Source organism: Triplophysa dalaica, chromosome 25, assembly GCF_015846415.1.
Source record: "Triplophysa dalaica isolate WHDGS20190420 chromosome 25, ASM1584641v1, whole genome shotgun sequence".
Taxonomy (NCBI): domain Eukaryota; kingdom Metazoa; phylum Chordata; class Actinopteri; order Cypriniformes; family Nemacheilidae; genus Triplophysa; species Triplophysa dalaica.
The window spans coordinates 14,978,347-14,999,141 of record NC_079566.1 but is presented as its reverse complement, the minus strand read 5'-3'; the positions used below and the strand labels follow the sequence as shown (position 1 = coordinate 14,999,141).

At 40.4% G+C, this 20,795-nt stretch overlaps 3 protein-coding genes across 6 annotated transcripts; 1 reads left to right on the top strand and 2 right to left on the bottom strand.

Annotated features, from left to right (window-relative positions):
- Window positions 1-504: 504 nt before the first annotated feature.
- Window positions 505-10,493, bottom strand: ehmt2 (euchromatic histone-lysine N-methyltransferase 2). Of its 4 annotated transcripts, none has more exons than XM_056741190.1 (28): window positions 10,408-10,493; window positions 9,943-9,982; window positions 9,535-9,610; window positions 9,222-9,420; window positions 9,064-9,142; window positions 8,874-8,959; window positions 8,623-8,793; window positions 8,454-8,507; window positions 8,190-8,322; window positions 7,974-8,099; window positions 7,738-7,871; window positions 7,504-7,647; window positions 7,073-7,377; window positions 6,765-6,989; window positions 6,531-6,613; window positions 6,341-6,447; window positions 4,966-5,088; window positions 4,799-4,900; window positions 4,618-4,722; window positions 4,387-4,541; window positions 4,145-4,312; window positions 3,919-4,063; window positions 3,380-3,457; window positions 2,834-2,949; window positions 2,545-2,631; window positions 2,367-2,445; window positions 1,826-2,001; window positions 505-1,028 (listed from the first exon to the last, which is right to left on the bottom strand). In XM_056741190.1, the coding sequence occupies exons 1-28, from the start codon at window positions 10,432-10,434 to the stop codon at window positions 848-850; spliced, it is 3,504 nt and encodes a 1,167-aa protein (XP_056597168.1). In that variant the 5' UTR covers window positions 10,435-10,493; the 3' UTR covers window positions 505-847. The 4 variants fall into 4 exon arrangements, with proteins under 4 accessions (XP_056597168.1, XP_056597169.1, XP_056597170.1 ...); XM_056741191.1 differs by having other exon boundaries at window positions 7,974-8,081; XM_056741192.1 differs by having other exon boundaries at window positions 7,974-8,078.
- Window positions 10,494-11,276: 783 nt separating this feature from the next.
- zdhhc3b (zinc finger DHHC-type palmitoyltransferase 3b) lies at window positions 11,277-16,026 on the top strand. The gene is made up of 7 exons (XM_056741194.1): window positions 11,277-11,482; window positions 12,297-12,637; window positions 13,564-13,688; window positions 13,777-13,873; window positions 14,078-14,159; window positions 14,289-14,419; window positions 14,676-16,026. The coding sequence occupies exons 2-7, from the start codon at window positions 12,329-12,331 to the stop codon at window positions 14,832-14,834; spliced, it is 903 nt and encodes a 300-aa protein (XP_056597172.1). The 5' UTR covers window positions 11,277-11,482; window positions 12,297-12,328; the 3' UTR covers window positions 14,835-16,026.
- A 1,015-nt stretch (window positions 16,027-17,041) lies between these two features.
- LOC130415650 (transmembrane protein 42) lies at window positions 17,042-20,511 on the bottom strand. The gene is made up of 3 exons (XM_056741491.1): window positions 20,228-20,511; window positions 19,690-19,836; window positions 17,042-19,498 (listed from the first exon to the last, which is right to left on the bottom strand). The coding sequence occupies exons 1-3, from the start codon at window positions 20,402-20,404 to the stop codon at window positions 19,355-19,357; spliced, it is 468 nt and encodes a 155-aa protein (XP_056597469.1). The 5' UTR covers window positions 20,405-20,511; the 3' UTR covers window positions 17,042-19,354.
- Window positions 20,512-20,795: the final 284 nt, after the last annotated feature.

Here is a 20,795-nt window from a genome sequence, read left to right as displayed (position 1 = left end):
CCTCTGCAGACAGTTGAGCGTGAAATTCTTCATGTTGTGTATTAAGATTTAAAAAATAAACTACGTTATCTATATTTTGGCCTTTTACAGCACTAAAACTCTTTAAAATAACTTTTGGTTTGCGTACCATAATTTTGTGTTACATTGAAAAGCGCATTTCAATAAAAACATTTAACACGTTTTTAACTTAATAAATAATTGACCATTTTGTTTTTGTAATTTTCCATATTTAGCAAAGCCCTTGAAATGACACAGACACCTCTTGTGTTTCTAATCCTGAATTTTGTCATTCACAGCATAAAATAAAATTAATGATTTCTATAACAGTTACACAAACCTTCATGCTACCATCATTGCGACATACTAATCTAGAGGTTTGCATTATTATGTTTCACAAGAATAATTATTTTTGCATTAAATACAACATTTTGAGAGAATAATTATTACCATGTGGATTGTTTAGTGTCATATCTGAATAGACGACAGAAAGGATACTTTTCTGTATCAAACAGTATTTATTAAAACAAATACACATATAAAAAAAGCAAACAAACATAATCTCATGGTACGTGAATGAAAAGAGACAGTATTGGTTTCATGATCGTTCCTCTTCTGGTTCACTTCACATCTGAATACAGTTTCCTGGTGGACTTCTGAAAGGAGCATTTGTGTGGTATGATACAAGCGTCTACAAAACATTATTTTCTTCTCTCCTCGGGCTGGAAATCCTTCAAAGCTAAAAACACTACGTTCACTTTCATACGAAACACAAGTTCATCGTGTCTTTAATGTGTACACCGTAAATGTGTGCGTCTGTCATACAAACAAGAAGAGTGTCTGTGATGCTTCAGGAGTGTCCTAACACAGGAGGTGTGGTTTCAGCAGCGGGTTCAGGACACGCCTCCAGACGGGCCAGACGACTGTGCTCCAGAGCGATGGCCTCCGCCGAGTGTTTGCATTTCTCAGAACCGCACTGACAGGTGAAGTACTTGCTCTTAATGTCCCAGAAACGGTCGCCATAATCAAACCTAACAGAGAGAATCAGTAACACGCCGTATCGTAAAACTAGATCCTGACTGAAATATGATGACAAAGTCGTGAAACCATAAACCAATTATATACAGTGACTGTAACAATAAAGACATTTCGCATAAATAGGAAAAATCTTTTTACATTTTACGCATAATAAACTCAATTGTATTTGACAATTGAAATCATGCAATATTTTAATTGATATATTTTTTATAATAATTTAATTAAATGACTGGAAAATAGTAAGTGACAATATTTGCTTCTTTTATCATTTTTCACACAAATTGTGTGTAGCATCTGTCCGGCCATTCAACCAATTTACCAAAGTTTTTCCAAGAAAACCCAATTGTTAATTCCACAGATTATTTTATGTTTGATTAAATGCTGTCAAACGATTAATCGCGATTAATCGCATCCAGAATAAAAGTCTGTTTTTACATAATGTGTGTCTGTGTACTATGCATATTAATTTAGTATTTATAAACACATACATGTACACAACATGTATATATTTAGAACATGTATGTGGAACCTATATATGTATGTATATATGTAAATTTTTATTAATATTAAAATGATATTCTTTTCTAAAATAAATGTGTTTGTTTTTATAAATACAAAATTAAAATGCACAGTACAAAAGCATGCATTGTGTTAACCAAAACTTTTATTCTGGATGCGATTAATCATGATTAATCGTTTGACAGCCCCAAACAAAAACCCTTGTACTGTTTACTTTTATTTCTATGATATCAGTGCCTATATTTGAGTTGGTCTTTCTACAATGGCTCACCCAAGTTCCTGTCCGGTGAAAATATCTCTGGAGCTGAAGAACGCGATGCGAGGAAACCTCAGGTCCTGATGCAGCATGAACACACGCACGGGGATGATGTTGGGATCACACAGGTGGTTGATAAAGCGGCTGATGTTACCATAGTAACGGGCGTCGATACAGTACACCTCACCATCCTGCGTAAAGATCAGCACATTCGCACAAATATGTTTTCATTGATGTTCAAATTAAACAACTTTCCAAACACCTTTATAAACAGAGCGACAACAAATCGAGTACATTTGAACGATCTAGACTCCACCATTCTAGTTTACGACAAAAATTAGTTCTGTTCTATGGTAATGGATCGAAAACACAAACTATAATCTCCAATGTTGATGATCTAATAGCGCTTTAAAGCACATAATGCCTCTGACCTTTATTTATGGGCTTCTCAGAATCACAATCAAGAGTAAAGTTTGTCTAAAATTTGCATTCTCTTGTGACGGTTTCGATGTGAATGAACCTTTAGATCCGTCTAGAATGTGTGATGTCACAGCACCTTGTTATCCAGATCAAAGAGGTACGAATCGTCTTCTCTAACATCAGCCTCAGCATCAGAGATCAGTTCCCCAACATACCTGTGAAAGGTAAAAAAACATGCACATGTTTACTGTTTACAACATCACAGGACAGCAGTAGAGGAATCAAATTCAGAAAAAAAGAAGAGAGATATTTACTCGCAGATGAAACTCCCTTGTGGGATATCCTGAAGGGCTCTGACACCCCAACCCATCTTCTCTGTGCGATACAGCTGCAGACGAACCCTACAACACACACACATTTAGGCAAAACCGCCATTCTCAAAATAAAACCGGATTCATTTGACATGCAAAAACCATTGAAAACAGCCGACTTAATACGATAACCACATGACTCAGTTTGACCCGGTCACTGGTGTACGTGGTCTTGTTTACTGTATATCAAATGTATTGTTAAATCAAATTTACCGTATATTTATGCACTTACTTGATTCCAGCTTGTACGACTCTGTTCTTACAGGTTTTGTAGCAGGAACAGGCCATGTTACATTCGAAGATGAGAGGAGGCTCGATTTTGTTAAACTCCTGGAGGAGACGGTGATCCTGTCGGGAATAAAGTGCACATGGATTATACACCGCACATGACACACGGATCTCTGATGAGAAATACAGTAAATACGCTGAGGATGGACCACAGGCAACTGTCAGCACATTTTTCTTTTGCATTATTAATCTAAGGGAAGAACTGAAACACTGTCAGTGAAGGTTGAGTTCAATTAAATTCAATTTAAGTTGTTCAAGTACAATGTGCATTGTTCCAAAGCAGCTTTACAGGAGCAAATAAGAAAAACAGAAGAACACAGAAAGGTAAAACACAGCACAGTGCACAGTGTTTATAGATCATTCTAATAAATAATATCTAATATATAAATAGATGAAGTCTCCCGGTGAGCATGCCGACACTTGCCCTGCTGTGGCGAGGAACCCAAACTGCAATGATTAATGGAGTAAAAAAGTTACATTTTGTTGTTACCTTGTCATACCAGCACCGGATGCTGAGCTGACCACAGAGACAATTACTGGAGGAACAGTCATCTGTACAACTGCAATGCTGAAATACACAAATACACACACTGATATCACACTGCCCTATACACAACAACACATTTTGTCCACCTGTAGTGTTTGGTCTTCTGTGTTGTGTGTGTACACCAGTATTGTATTGTGTGTATTGTAATGTTGTGTGTGTCTTTGTGTAGTGTTGTGTGTGTACTCTAGTATTGTGTGACTGCAGTGTTGTGTGTGTGTATTGTTTTGTGTGTACTGTAGAATTGTTTTGCGTGTAACGTTGCATGTTGTGTGTTTACTGCAGTGTTGTGTGTGTGTTGTTTTGTGTGTACACTTTAAAATTGTGTTGTGTGTAACATTGCATTTTAACTGCAGTGTTGTGTGTTGTTTATGTGTACTGCAATCAGGTATATGTACTGTAGTATTGTGAGACATGTTGTGTATGTTCTCTGAAACTGTGCTGTGTTACATGTTTTGTGAATACTGTTGTGCGTCTGGTTGTACCTGCAGGTGTGTGATGTTGCGGTCGATGTTCATCGCAGATGTTTCACAGTTTTCTGCCACGTATTTGTAATCAGACGGGCAGCCCTCATCGTCCACGCCGTTTACACACGGGATGGGAACGTTCTCGTACCCTTGCGCTACATCACTACACAACAGACACACACACTTTCAGATTGCATTTAGATTATGACATTCATTTTTTTTTACCAAAATTCCAGACAGTGACCTGCATATGATCCTCTCCGTGCGTACGACACGATTGGCTATTCCTCTCCGCAACTTCCTGTTTATCTGGAGCGCCACCCAGACAGGCGTGTCAGGCCGGGCGAGAGAGAGGGGCGTGTCTCCCTCTTTATTCACAATGTCAATGTCGGCGCCCCGTGAAAGAAACAAACTGAAATGAAAAGACAGCTGTGTAAGACACAAACGCAGTGTGTCACTTTTTCTTTCTACGCCATCACGACTCACGTGACACAGTCGATGAAGCCCTCTCGTGCGGCGATGTGTAGCGGAGTGTCTCCGTGCAGATTCACAGACGACAGAGGACACCCGGCGTTCAGAACCATCTCTGTGATCTCAACGCTGCCCGCAAATGACGCCCAGTGCAGACAAACGTTCATTTCCTGACCACAGAGAAAGACAATGACACAAACAAACACAGACGCAACACAAACGCTGTATAATGTCTGCGTAACTCACTTTATCTCTGAGCGTGACGTCTGCTCCTCTGTTCAGCAGTGCTCGGATCACGTCCATGTGTTTGTGTTCAGCCGCCCAGATGACGGGCGTCCAGCCTCCGCTGTCCTACAACACACGGACACATGATGGATCACACAAAGCAGACTTCCACGGGACCAGATTCAGAAAGTGTGATCAACACCTGTGCGTTAATGTCCACCTGTCCAGTGCTCAGTAACAGAGTCACCACCTCCAGATTTCCCAGTTTAGCAGCGTGATGAAGGCCGGTGGAACCGTCCTCCTCCTGAACGACAGACACGTGAGTTTCAGCTCAAAAGAAAGACAACAATTGGTTTGTGCGAGACTCACAGCGTGATAAACACAAGCGCCGCTCTGGATCAGATATTTCACCACCTCTATGTGATTGTTCACTATGGCCTCTAACAGAGGGGTCCTCAGAGTCTTATCTTGGGCGTCCACCTTAGCGCCAGCCTAAAATTAAACACAAGCCAAAGAAACAACCAACATAATCCAACACAATGAATTCCATTCTAAAATCACATTAAAGGCACAGTATAAACCTTTTTGCCGTAAAATATCCTAAAACCACTGTAGGCCAATGTTAAGATATTTTCTTCAGTTGAGTACTCACGATATCCCAAATGTACTATTTGTAAATCTTAAGAATATTTTAACCGAGGACACGGAGCGTGTCTGGGAGTCGCCAGTCAATGGCGTCATATCTACGTTAACGAAGATACTAGATGGAAAGTAGTAATCACTTTTAGACCAACTGACTAAACAGTAAAACAATTCATTTTATGAATTACGTCTATTGGGCCTCATTCATAAAACATTTGGGTTGTGATTTTATTTCAAAATGTTAGTTGGTACGATAGAGATTTACACCTGCTACCTACCACGTGTAAATGGGACGTCAAATATTCACACGTTCTGTATTATTTTAGATAAACTGATGGCACTGCAATTTGATGCACTATGTATCATAATATTTCACCAGTTCTGTTTTCATTTTTTACTCTTTAACTTTGGGTAAAACGCAGAGCTCGTCACCATCCTTTTTTTGCACAGCTGTCCAACCACAGTGGAGGAGAGGCGGGACAAACACTACATTGACCAACCATCATCCACAACAATGGAGCAGTTTATATAACTGGTTACTGCATTTTTATAAAGGTCTAATCAGTAATATTCTTTAAAGTGGCCCTTCTATGGCTGTTTTAGAGGCTTTGATGATGTTTTTTGGGTATTTAACAATGGATGTTCATGTTTTTAGTTGCAAATAACGCTTTACATTTCAATTATTTCAAGTCTAGTGTTCACCGAAACATGTAAGTGTCATGGATATTCCAAATCAAAGCAACCATGGCATCTCTGGAAAAACCTTCATCAAGTTACTCTGTTGTCTTTGTTTTGAACGTATCGGATTTAAATATCCGCCCTCTAGCGGCAATATTAACATACTAGGCCTTAAATGAAGTGGTGAATGTTAAAAGAAAAGTTATGGAATTTTTGTAATACTTTGGAACATGTTTGGATACTCAGATGAGTTTCTCTGGGAATACAGATTCTATTTTCTCACAGCGACTTTATCTTCGGAGACAACTCGGTTATAAAATTCTCAACTAATTAATTTCAGCTATTAAACTATTAATTTCTTGTCATCTGAAGACAAATTCTCTCATAAAGATGTGTTGTGTTGTATTATTTGAACAAGTCTCACCTGTACGAGCAGGTAACAGATCTCCAGCAGACCCCTCTGAGCGGCCGCATGAAGAGCACAACGCCGGTTCTGAGAGTCCGACTGATACGATGGATCGATGCCCTCCACTGACACAGAGAGAGAGAGACTGTTAACACTTCATCTGAGTTTAAAACACATGTGCTGTGTTTAAGACTGCACAGGCACATACTGAGCATGAGTAGAACCCGCTGAGCTTCAGCCTGTTTGGCTGCCGGATAGAGCTGACGGGGGTGAAAGCGCAACTTTTTCCTCCTGACCAGTGAAAACAAACAACCAATGAAAAGATCATTTAAGTAGTACACTAAAAAAGTGTACACTGCTTTATCGAAACAAACACTAGACAGTAGACAGTGTACACTGCTAAGTATGCAGTATGCTAGTGAAGGTGTCAGGAATGCGTCACCTCTCTGTTTCCTGCGTAAGAATTGCTCTCTGTAGCGCCGTCCTTTTGTCCCCAGGAGGAATTGCGCTGGGGCAGATGGGCTTCCCGTTGGGCAGGACAAGTGACGGTCCCACGCTGTCTACACCTCCGTCGCCTAACGCGACCAGGTCCCCTGCCGAGGGAGTGCCATTGGGAGGTTGTAGGTCAGTCCCCTTTCTGACATCTCCACGGCAACGCATCCTTGCACTTACGATGACATAAAAATGATCCTAATAAATACAACAATGAACACCAGATGCTCTTTCAGAATTAAATACTGCATCTCTCACTTGATCGGGTCTCCACTTTTCTTCTCGTTGTTCAGCATCTGTGACGTCACAGCGAGGGCAGATGGGAGCAGGGAAGGCGTGGCCGTGGTGGATGATGCGCTCGCCATCACCACGTTACTGCCTGAAGGAGGCGCTGTGGGGATGGTGACCTCGCGGGCCTCTGACGCATCTTCACCGCAGTGAGGACAGAAGAGCAGGCCGACGCCCACTCCTCCTCGACTCCGCCCACCACCCAGCACAGACACGCATCCGCGGTGGAAACGATGAGTGATGCGAACATCCGGACAACATTCAAGAAACGTTCCCTGCACCGAACAAACCAAATGGCTTACTAACTGTTTATTTGTGTTTTTTAGACATCACAACTGATTGATCCCATGTTATATTGACTCTTCAGCAGATTCAAAGCAAACACAATCTTTTGATCTTACAGACAGGCAGAAGTATCCACAGCCTGGACAGCAGTGATGTTTGACCATGTGAGAGCGATGTGTCTCGCACAACACCATGAGAGACACGCGGCTGGACGGACGCATCGTCTCGCCCTTCACGATCACATTGGTGCAGCCTACCAACTGTAACATACATCAAAAACACCTCTGGTGAACATCGCACTCACATTTCAAGAATTCTTGCGTTCAGCGCCGTGAATAACACACACACACCTCTCCGTTGACGCTCTCTATGGCCATGCATGTTCGACCAGAGCGTGAACCGAATCCATCCACACGCGGCGCCTCCATCCTGCAGCTACACAGAGGAAGCTCCTCCAGACGCTCCGTTTCTGCATCGCTCCCGTCTACACACGACATTCAGATCTGACTCAGAACTACCCTCGATGACATCACAGCTGAGCTCGCTCACATATGACCGCACACATGTACACCGGACAAACACACACCTGCGTTTGGAGAGTGAGAGAAGCTGGCCCCCGCAGAAATGTCCAGAGAATCCAGTGGAACTTCAGTGTAGTCTTTCCTGCTCGCTGTAGCTGCGGTCGCAACACCTGCTGCGGAGGAATCAACACCTGACGCGCACAACCACAGCTCCATCATCAGCACATCCTCTGAACCTCACGGACACACACGACACGGTACGCACCAGTGTGTCACCTCACCTTTATCAAGCTCTGCGTCTCCAGCAGGGGGTCTGTCTCTTCCTTTACCCTTTCCTTGTCGTTTCCATTGCGCCTCGCCTCTTTCTCCACCAGTTTTCTTGTAAGCAGCGAGGGGCCGGTCCGATTCAGAACTCTAAAAGCACAAGAAAAATTACGCCATTTACCACAGTAAACACTCCAAACTATCAAAACATTAAACTTCTCGGTTCTTGTGTCTTAAAGTGAATGTAAAACAACCGGTGTGTGTTACGTTACGGCCCTCACATGTTCAGAGAGATGCTCCGTGTCCTGTTGCTCATCTGCCATCCCATCTTCTGACTACAAAGTAAAACCATAATCAAATCTCATGTCTTCAGCTATAGATAGATTTGCACCTTTTCAGAGTCAAACTGAGAGAGAGAGAAAGAGATAGAGAGAGAGAGTGCAAGTTTACCTTGCTGTCCGAGTAAATCATATCGTCTCCAGAATACGTGTTGTACAGCAGGTGGAAATCTTCCTCGTCCGCCTCGTCATCCAGATCCTCCAGCCAAACACCACTGTGCTCCTTAGTCACCATGGCAACTGGCTCCACATTCTCCATCGCTGGAGACACAGTCAGCTGAGGCTAACACAAACAATAACATTTAGAAGATGATCTTATATTGCCAAAAGGACAGAGCTGTTTGTGCTAGCGGCCACGCTCACCTCCGACTGCGGCCTGCAAACCTTCTTTGGAGTTCCTGGAGGGGGCGCTGTGTCGTCTGAGTCCAACACTACTTTACGCTTCTTTCCTACAACAAAAGGTTTACAAAAATGAAACAATGTGAACTGCAAACAAAGATTAACATATGATTGTGAGATGTTTAGTGTAATGAGAGATATTAAGTTAGAGCACCTGTATCTGTGTCTGTTTTACTGCTGTTGAGAAGTTTCTCAGATGTGGATGCTAGAATCGTGGACTCTATAGACTTCATCTGTCGAAGGAAAAAAGAGGAGTTACACCTATCTAACGTCACCATCACAACAAGCGATTTCATGAAAGCGGATGCTCACCTGTGGAAACGGAGGTCTGTTCATGGTCTTGCGAGCGCGGTGGATTTTGGGTGGGGGGGTTGCGGCTGACAGAACTGTGGATGATGAGGGTACAGATGAAGATGGGGCTGTCTTACTGCTCGGCCCGCAGACGCTCATCTTAGCTCTACCAGACGCTGAAGATGGAGATGATATGACAGAGCTGGGGGATTTTACACTGCTGCCTGTAAAAAGGGGGGGAAATACTTTTTAACTGTTTCTCTCCATCCCCTATTATTTGAAAACGTTGATGAGTACTTCGGAATATTAGACACTACGCATTCATTTTAAAGACTTGCCTGTTAAAGCTTTACTGGAGGTTGCAGGCTGTCCCTCATCTTCCATCTGTTTTCCCTTTATAGACATTAACTCTAAAAACAGCACAAAACAAGACCAGTATGGCATAAAAAACAAACGAGTGGCATTTGACCATGTAAAATGAACACTGTTATACCAATACGACACATTATACATACATTCTGATGTACCTGTTTTTAATCAAAAACTTTTAAAGTAAAGTTGAAATACTTTCCATGCAATAATTAAAATAATTAAACCATGCATAAAACCACCTTTCAGTTTAAAGTCCTGACATTATCTGCTTCTATTTTCTAAGCATTAAAAGAGATTCTTAACAAGCAATATTGATCCATTGTGCATCTTTATAAATCAGACATGACTGTAATGTTCTGTATATTCTCACCTTCATGGCTGGAGTGTGAAGAGCCTGAATCTGATGTGTTCTGTAAAAACATACACAAGATTCACGAAACTCTCAGAGATGAAAGTAAGTTTAGAGGATAACTGCACAGAGACCTTACAAACAAGCATCTCAACACAATACCGGTTTCATCTGATGTGCATCCAGATTTCATGCAACAGAGTTTTCACCTTCTGGTAACTAAATGTATTTATTATTTTAAACAGCTTACGTTACTGCAAAGAACGCGGCATGCAAACCGTGCGTTTTAAACGTATGATGCTGCGATGCATTGATTAAACTAGCATGAATAAAAGCGTTTCACTCTCATCAAAGCGTTAAACAAGAATGTATGATTTTGTACCCTGTATCAGAAATGTGCATTTATAATATAACGACAGACATACAAATGTAAACGCGTGTTGTTTTGATGTTGTTGTACTTTATTGTGTTTTATTGTGCGCTCACCTCGCGCGCTCGTTCAGCTGCCGACATGTTGCGTGATGACGCATGACGTGAGGAGAGCAGCCACGACAGACCGCAATTCACTTTAGAGTAAAAGTCCTACATACAGCTTCGTTCACGAACTTAAGTTGACATATTATTCATCGGGCAGGTCACGTTGTTTGGGTTTTGCGCCACACTCCGTTGATATAAGGGACACTCTAAATCTTCAAGACTCTAAATTAAATTAAAGACAAAAAGAAATAATCACTGTGACACTAGTCGAATCCATAAAACTGCGTTTATGACAATCAGAAATGAATTGATTATTTTGTGTGAATTTACTTTTGAATATTCAGTTACAAAAGGCGTCTTAAAGTCGGCATGAAACGGAAGTAGCGATTGTCTTTTCTCCGTATCGTGACGTACACCCGAGTTAAAATACTTCTGAAAAGAGAAAAAAATACTGAAAACTTCAAAACTTTGCAATTTCTATCATTTATTTTTGTAAACTCCCCCTAGTGTTTGATTATGTTTTGATACTATATTACTGCCAATTAAAAAAGAGACAAAAAAGTGGGGAGGGACTTGATTTCATCCGCCGACAGCTGATTGGATTGTAAAGTTCAAAGATTTGAACGCCGGTTTGCAATCTGTCAATCATTGCATCCCCGCCCTCGTACCTTACCTCGTAACAAGAAATAAAGAGTTGTTTTTGATTTAAGATTACAAGTGCAAATTAATTTAAAAAAATCATGTGCACGGATAAATAGTTTATAATAAATATTTCACCACTGCAAAATTGTAAGACAATTAGAATGATTGTTTTATGTCAGGCCGACTTTACGTGCCAGGACTTTCATTTTGTAATGGGAGAGACCGGAAGCCTGGAACCTGTAGGGTGTGTGACCGAAACTTCCTGGTTCTGGCGCCTCATCTGCCGAAACCGAAGGAACGTTTCATACGAAACCACGTAACACTACAACTGTACAAATATACACTAATCGTTCAGTCACTTCATATGTATGTGAGCGAGAGATAAATCATAATTTAAAACACATCTGAATCACACGCGCTGCCGGAGAAGCTGCAGATCACGGTGAGTGTGTGTATGGTGTGTTCAGCCTGTATATATTATTTATTGTCTTGCTTGTGTGTCATGTCTCTGCTAAAACAAACAATAGAAAACATCACATCATTTAAACCGATTTAATAGTTATAATGAGAATTATATTAATTTTAATGGAAATTATAATGTGATCTGTTGGTCTGTAACTTACTGGTGTTAATGTGTTGGATTCTTTCTACATCTATGGTGGGTGGGAAGCAATAAAACAGCATTAAATCCTACTGGAATAAGACCCAAAACACACTGGATAATGGACGTTTTTAATGCTTTAATAATAAAAAGTAAAAACCTGATGATTTATTTATATAGGAAGTTATTAGAATGTCTTTTGTTCAGGGTGTATATAGTGAACAGATTCCCTGTTAAACTCCTGTTACAGCACTAAATGTTTTATAACTTTCTTCTGACCTCTTACTGTATTTTTGTGTGTACAATCTGATATCAGTGGTCACGTGTGTTAATGCACTCTAATCATGCGTCTTATTTGCATGACCTGCTTTATGACTTTATCATGACAGAATGTTCCAGTTGTTTGTGTAACATAGAAGTTTCCCATTGACAGTTTGCTCAAATTCATTCATATTAGCTGCAAGCACACACACACAGATCTTTTACTATGTCTACTTACATCATCATCTTGGGTGTTTGTCAGACAGTATTTACAGTAATGCTGCTTTGTAACATTATGTATTACATGAATGACCAGAAAGTTATATGAATCTTAAGTTAGTGTAACATCATGAGTCATCTGTGTGCAGTTAACTGTAACAATGTTTGTGTGCAGGAGGATGAGGCTGCTGTGTTCTGTTGGAAATAATGAAGAGTTTCCCAGCTAACCGCAGCCGGGACATCGAGCGGCAGGCTGGTTATCTGCAGCCGGAGCACTGCGTCCCTCCGCCTCCGCGCGGGCCCTCGGCCGATGACATGTGGTTCATCCGGGATGGCTGTGGCATCGTGTGCGGGGTCATCACGTGGCTGCTGGTGTTTTACGCAGAGTTTGTCGTTGTGTTTGTAATGCTGCTGCCGGCGAAGAACGTGCTGTACAGCATCTTTAACGGCGCTGTCTTTAACGCTCTGGCCTTTCTCGCCCTGGCGTCACACTTCAAAGCCATGTGTACCGACCCGGTGAGTGATAGACAGGTGTCAGTCTGCCTTTGGTCAAATAAACAGATGACCCCACCCCCAAATATATGCCTTTTTACTGTAGCTTGAGCATGAATGGCTTAACAGCTGGAATGGACGTGAGAAATAGTTTTACAACCTAATAGGTGTTGTTCACTTTCAAAATAAACTTTCATGATAATTAACTCACTCCCATGTCATCCAAGATGTTTATGTATTTGTTTCTTTAGTCGAAAAGAAATGAAGGTTTTGATGAAAACATTCCAGGAATTGCCTCTGCAGCTTCAACTTTACACCATACCAGACGATGAATAAGGGTCTTATCTATTGAAATTATCTGTCATTTAAAAAAAAAAAAATGACTCATGTAATATGTTATTACGTTGAAAAGGTCACACTTGATGTAGGTGGAAGTACTGCGTCCGTGTTAACAAGTTGAACGTACAAGTTTTCAACGTTATTACGTATAACATGAAGTCATGAACGCGCATCGCAGAACAGAACAAGGCGAGCATTTGTGTTTATAAAGCATATACATTAAATAAAAAAATTATGACAGATTTTTTCTCTTTATTCCCTTTATTCATTGTCTGGTACCGTTTAAAGCCCTTTGAAGCAGCACTGAAACTTTCATTTTGACCCACTGAAGTCCAATATACGGAGAAAAATCCTGGAATGTTTTCATCAAAAACCTTCATTTCTTTTCGCCTAAAGAAAAAAAAACATTAATATCTTGGATGACACGGGGGTGAGTAAATTAGAATGAACGTTTATTTGAAAGTGAACTACTCTAACACTAAACCATACATGTTGTTTTCCACATGGAGACAAAGAGTTCTGTAGAAAATAATTCCATTAGGAAATGAAAATAGCTTCTGGTCTTATACATTTATTTAGATTTTCTCTTTCCCTTTTTTTTGGGATGTCAGGGAGCTGTTCCAAAGGGAAACGCCACTAAAGAGTTCATTGAGAGTTTACAGTTAAGGCCGGGACAGGTGGTCTACAAATGTCCCAAATGCTGCAGTATTAAACCTGACAGAGCTCATCACTGCAGGTAACGCACAAAAACACACCGTACAGTGACCATAGAGATTTGCATGAGACACCCTATAACCCTCAATGTGTGTGTTTGTTGTCTTTAGTGTGTGTAAACGCTGCATCAAGAAGATGGATCATCACTGTCCGTGGGTGAACAACTGTGTTGGAGAAACCAATCAGAAATACTTTGTGCTTTTCACTGTGAGTTTCAACACGACGGCTTCACAAACACATTAGATCAACGGTCGCTGTCCGACACTAAAGTATTTTTGTACATGTTTATATACTCCATCTGTGGGAAAATACAGACCCAAGCAAACAGCAAACGCTGGCCAATGGGTTTAGTTCTGTCATCGGCTCTCACTGTTTTACAGACATCATGCGTGTGTTGGTCTTCTTTCACAGATGTACATTGCTCTGATCTCTCTTCATGCCCTCATCATGGTGGCCTTTCACTTTGTCTTCTGTTTTGAGGAAGACTGGGCGAGTAAGTAACGGTCACACCGTAATGATTAGCTGATGGTGGTGGTGTTGTGGGGTGAGATGTTCAGACAGTGAATGAACTTTTGATTGGCCGTCATCCCCGTCTCATTCTGTTCTCGTCTCATCTTATCAGAGTGCGGTAACTTCTCTCCTCCAACGACGGTCATCCTCCTCGTCTTCCTGTGTTTTGAGGGTCTGCTCTTCCTCATTTTCACCTCTGTGATGTTTGGAACGCAGGTTCACTCCATCTGTAACGATGAGACCGTAAGCCCCTGACCTTTTACCTCCGATGTCATGCGTCACGATATCGGAATTTCCTCATCATAGTGTAATTTTTGTGTGTAACAGGATCTTATTGAGTAATGATAGATGACTTCTAATTTTTAACGGAAGTTAAATGCGTGAAAGTACATAGACATCTATATTTATAGAAATATCTTTTCATCTTATGTTTGCATGTCTGTTGATCATGAGCCATGAAATGAAATACAGATGGTGTTGTTGTGTGTTTGGACCTCAGGGTATCGAGCAGCTGAAGAAGGAGGAGAAACGATGGGTGAAGAAATCAAAGTGGATGAACATGAAGGTTGTGTTCGGTCATCCGTTCTCCATCGCCTGGCTCAATCCGTTCGCCACACCCGATCACGGGAAGGCCAATCTCTACCAGTATGTGGTGTAAGACGTGCACACGAAGCGCTCAACCCTGACGTCACAATCTGCGTTTGCTTCTGTTTTCCTGCCTGTAACTTTTTCTTAAAGACGTCACTGACGTCCTGCACTTATGTCCAGTACAAATAAAACTGGCTGCGCAAAGAGACGTTGATGTGATGGGGGGAAACGCTGCCATTATAACTGGACACCCACCTCACACAATGGGCAATAATCATACTTTCTATAAATTTCATCACAGACCATGTGACGCAGTCACATCATAGCGCCGGATGAGATTCCACAGATGTTGAAATGTTTGAAATGTGTGAATGTGATATTAAAGCTGACAGGATTATTCGAAGGCCTTCAGACCCGTCAGCTGGTCACTGTTTGTCTGTTTTTTAGCTGCCTTTGATATAAACTGACCAATGAAGAACCGCACAACATTAAAGAGCGAATCTTGCAAATACACGTCCAGTCACGATTCACCCAAGCATCAAAACGAGAACTCTTTTGACAAAAGCTTTAGGACCTTTAAGTTTTTCATGACAACTGTGGACATTTTTTATCCAATCCAAGGTTTTACTTTTTGTTATGAACAAAGTCAAGGAATTATTTTTATTCGGAGTGCTTGACAGCGTTCATTCCTAAAGAGAGTTGTCAGTTATCAAACAACATATTTTCAGCCTTACGTGAAAATGCTCCGACCAAGTCACTTCAGTATTCAAACACGTGAACGATTGTGAGTTGGTGTTTGATAAGCACAGGATGATCTCAGGTTCACATATGTCACAATCCTGTTTCTACTCCAGTCCAGCAGAGACCTCGTGCATCAGATGATATCTTCTGTGGAGACTGACAGCTGAGATGCTTTCTCTCTTTGTTATTTTATCCTTCAGCACAATCTGTGATCCTCCACAGAGAGCAATGCACATGACAGATGGATTGCGTATTGGTTTTGCTGGTTGATCAGTATTTACCATGAGTTCCCAGCATGCACTGCTGCTGATGTTTGAGAGTCAGGTGTGTGTCTCACACACTGAAATTTCTTAGTTTTCACATGTTCTTGGGTTCACTTTCCATTTTTTCTGTCTCTTTTTCAGTCTTTTGTTAATGATTTTTTTAATGCATGTATTTTTAATATCTTGAATATTGAATGTGTTGTTTTGGGCGGTGCTTTCACTTTGAAAGTCAATTCAATAAATCGCTTGTTTTCCAGGCTTGTGTTTGTCACCCCTGGTTTTGTGATTATGTGCGAGTCATCACGAATGAAATGATGACAGGTCATCTTTTAACTGAAATGAATCACATTGCATTGATCACAGTTGTCAGGACAAACTAAGATAACTACATTAAAAATATTTAAGAAACAAAATGAAACAACATTAATTAAAAATTTAACTTTGTCACTGTATAATTCCCGCTCAGTTTTGATAACTTTACACTTAAACATAAATACACAAAAAGCATTTGAGCAACAATTTTTCTATAACTAGAAAAGTTAAATTGAGGGAAGTGAGAGATTATAACCATTTATTTTTCTTGTCGCATAACATTGTCATTGTCTCTTTTTCCAGGCTTGTGTTTGTCACCCCTGGTTTTGTGATTATGTGTGAGTCATCACGGATGAAATGATGACAGGTCATTCTTTTAACTGAAATGAGTCACATTGCATTGACCAGGATTTGTGTTGACTTGGTAGTGACTGATGTCCATGTTCACTTTTATGTGTAGTTAACTTTCCCGATTGTTTCTCAACACGTAAGTCAGATCAAAGTTTAAGGATCATTTTACATTTGAAGGTTAAAACTGAATGCTTAAGGTCAGTTGTCGGGACAAGCTAAGATAACTACATTAAAATTATTTAAAGGAACAAAATGAAACCACATTAATTAAACATTAAACTTTGTCACTGTATAGTTGCCACTCATTCATATTACTTTAAAGTTTTAATAACTTTACTATTATACATAAATATACAAAAAGCATTTGAGACACAATGTTTCTATAACTAAAAATTTAAATTCAGGAAAGTGAGAGATTATTATCATTTATTTTTCTTGTCGCATCACATTGTCAATCTTATATTGACATTTTGCAATATTGTTTTTTGTCATATAACCTTCATGATGTAAGATTTAAGTTCACTCTCAAACATCTCAGTAAGTTCTTTGAGTAAACATGATGTTTCATCTCGTTCTGTGATATCTACAAAAACACAGAATCAATCGTAAGTGATGTTTCTCTATGTAAACTTTAATGGATTGCTACTGTAGTATAATTTCATTACGGTGACTTTACAGAGTTATTTGTTTAGACATTTAATTGAAAAAAAAGGAAAAATCCTAAACCTGTATACATGTGAAATACAGTTTAACACAGTACAGTAATCACACAGTGTTTAGAAACAGACACCTGATTAATGAATCATTTGATGATCACATTAACCCCGACATTTGTTTGTTTGCTTTATTAAACACGACATTATTATATAAGTCATTTATATAAATTATAAACGATAACAGCATTTCATGGTCAGATAACCCTCATGAGAACTGCAACTCGGATGTGTTAATGATAATAAAACACATTAAGGTGAATGAATGTGGTCAACATTAAACACAGAGAAACGTCACATTGCCAGGGACTTCATCATGTTCCGTCGGATGAGGAAAGTGTGTTTCAGTCTAGACTTCCATGTGCAGCACGAAATGCATTCAGTCCATTTACTTGATAAGATCTGACATTAAGCTGCTCTGTGAGTCTCATGCAACTATAGAGTAGTGACTCCAGTGGAGACCCGGCACACAGGAAGAACAAAGAAATTCACAGGAAGTAAAACTTTATCGCGCCTGGAAAACCAGTGAAACCATTTTAAATTCTAGCTTCTGGCTGGTCCAAGCTCAGATGGAGAAACCCCGTCCAACCACTTTAAAGTCAACATGATCCCGATATGATTCCCGAAGAATGTCCTATTGCTCAGAATTTGCTCAGGAAAAATAAAACGAGAATAATTGTTGAAACACATGAAGAGTCTGGAGGTGTAAATGAATGGATTTGGTCAAATAATCTGGATTTGAGTCAATTTGATGAGACATGTTTGAGTCTCTTCTGAAACTCTATCATTCCTCCTTTCCTCAGGAGAGATATCTAAGACACAGATGAGAAATACATCGGCTCTCCGTTTCGTCTTGTCGATGTCTAGGAGGAATCATAGAGACGAATCATTTATCATCTGTGATTTTTCTTTCATTTGTGATGATAAAATAACGTTTGTCTTATAATCTTTGATGAAAAATGTAAGAACTAGCTTTGCCTCTTTCCGCCTCCTCGTTTCATCTTCTCGCCTCCGTACTGGTATGATCCACATTGTTTCTACAGCACGTGTCTATTACAGATGTAAATGTTGACTTTAAATTGGCTTTGACCAGATTTTTCATATATCGCAGGAGAGGGCGGTCTGTATAAGAGACTGAAGAAGAGCTTTCTGTTGGTTTGTGTTCATTCATACAGCTACAGAAAGTGTCTCATGTCACATCATCAGATGATGCAAAAGATATGTGTGAAAAAATCATCTCCTCATGTTCTAGTCCAGCACTCCCAGAGGTTTCTTGCTATTATTGCGCTGTTATCCTCCACATTCACAGATCACAGTGTTGAAAAAATTCGAGCTCATGAGTGTACATGCAGCAGACGTCGTGTTTCATGCATCTGAGATGCTCTCCGATTGCTGCTTGAAGGTGATGAGAAATTACAACAGACTAAACGTTCAGCTGCCTTCCACTTAAACTGGATATGCACACTAGAGTTGTGAATTGTATTACTTTTGTAATGTTTTATCAATTGAATGACTTGGTTTAGGGAGAACCTTTAGGAAAAGCATGGTTTTACTCTAGTAAAAGTGTAGTAACCATGTTTTTTAGCAGATTGATAAGCATTTACATTTGGAAAATTGGTCTATATATGGTTAAACGGTGGCTTTTGTGGTTTCTATGTTAAACACTTTGATTAATATTGCTTTTCTTGCACATTTAAAGGACCATGAAGCACATTAAAAGTAAAACATCCAAATGTTTTAGAACAAGATCATTTTCGCATGGTTTTAATGGGAATTTGGTCGTTGTTGTCGGACATTTTTATGAAAACGATGTAACAGTGCAACAGTTCTCAATAGTCTTCATTTTTACGCAAAATATAATTTTTTAATTTCTTCTTTTGATGTTGGGTTGAAATGTGCCACAAATGAGTTTAATCTCTAACACCGACATCGATTCATAATGCACCATTTCAATATATTCATCTTTGGCATGAGATGAGATTTTTTACATGTGAGATCCGGAACATTTCAAACCGAGCCTCAGAAACTTTGGTGCAGTGAAGCAAACAATTTAAAAACCTCAATGTGTCTCCATGAAGCTAAATCTAAAGAATATCGTTTCGTTATTATGAGTGCTACTTTCACCAGGAGTGATTTCTGATATGTTTATAAACCCAGATCCATCACAAGTGTTCCTCTACAGGCATGTGTCGCATGTGCGTGTGCTGTCGTCAATCGTCTCTCTTGTTGCCGTGCGATTGTGTGAGGTGCGGTGAAGTGTGATGTAGCACCAGAAGACCGGAGAGAGTCAATGAAATGCCCACCCACCACAGAGCAATGTGGCTCTCTCCAAATATTAGCTGCCCCAGAAATGCCTGGTGGAAAAAACATAAAACAAAGAGAATTGTTAAAGTAACAATCTATTGGATGAGGGTTGTTTGAAGACAATTCAAATCATCGGTGACCTTGGCAACAAGACATTTTACCCAAACTGGTAAAGATCTGTGATATAGACAAGAACATTTGTGTGAGAAAAGTCGATGTGATGTGTAATATGTTTTCTCACAGAGGAGATGAAGTTGGATGCCGTTGTGGTCACAGTGGTGTAAGTAGATGAACACGAGCTACGGAGAGCCTTCGCCAGGAACGTCCACATCACAGCATTACAGGTGAACAACAGACCACCACACAGCAGTCTGAGTGGAATGTGTAACTAACACACACACACACACACAGAAAAAAATAATATAGTGGGGCAAATTAACTTTCCATTCATAATCACTTCTGCTCTGCAATATTCAGTAGTCATAAAAGACTCATTGTGTTATAATGGGATTTCAAACAAATGGACATTTGCTGTGTAATATTAATGCTCAATGAATACTAGAACACATCATTTATGTGCACAGATGACACGTGCGCTCGCGCTTGAAGGTCATGCGTGTCTGTCACGTAACCGCAGCATCAGCACCACCATCATCATCATCATCATCAGCATAAACACATTGACATTGAGAGTGAACATTACATCTGCGCGTGTCGTTCAAACACTCGACTCGTCTCGATCCTTCATTTAAACCTGCCCGTCAATAATTCACACTCACCCAGTCACAGGCTGTGGTTTCGTTGTCTTGCGTGAATCTCCTCTGCTCTCCCCACGTCCTCAGACCCGTCTCACACACGCCCTTCAGATAATCGGTTCCGAGAGACAGTTTCGCGGACGAGCTCGCCACGGCGCCGAGAAACCCGGCCAGCAGCGCATAGACGACACCGGGAAACATGACGATCAGCTCATAACTTCACTCAAGCTCTCACATCTCTCTGTCTCCGCGTGTGGGTGCGTGCGCGCGCGGGGGATGCTGCGCAACCGTGATGCTGTAATGCCGCACGCGCTCCATCACCACCATCACCTGCTCAGATGCATCCTGGGAAGAGTAGTCTATATGCACAGTGCTGAAAACGCATCGTTAGTAATTATTCATCATATGTCTCGTGTTAATACATCCCGAAAGGTTGGAATTCTGAACGCTTGTATTTTGTGTGATGTTTGTAAATCTGTTTGATATCATGCAGTAATATCAGCGAAATAAAAAGACATGATGAGTCACTGGAAAATGAAAGAAATGTTGATGATGTTGTGTAGTTGTGAGTCCATCAGGTGTCACAGGGGAT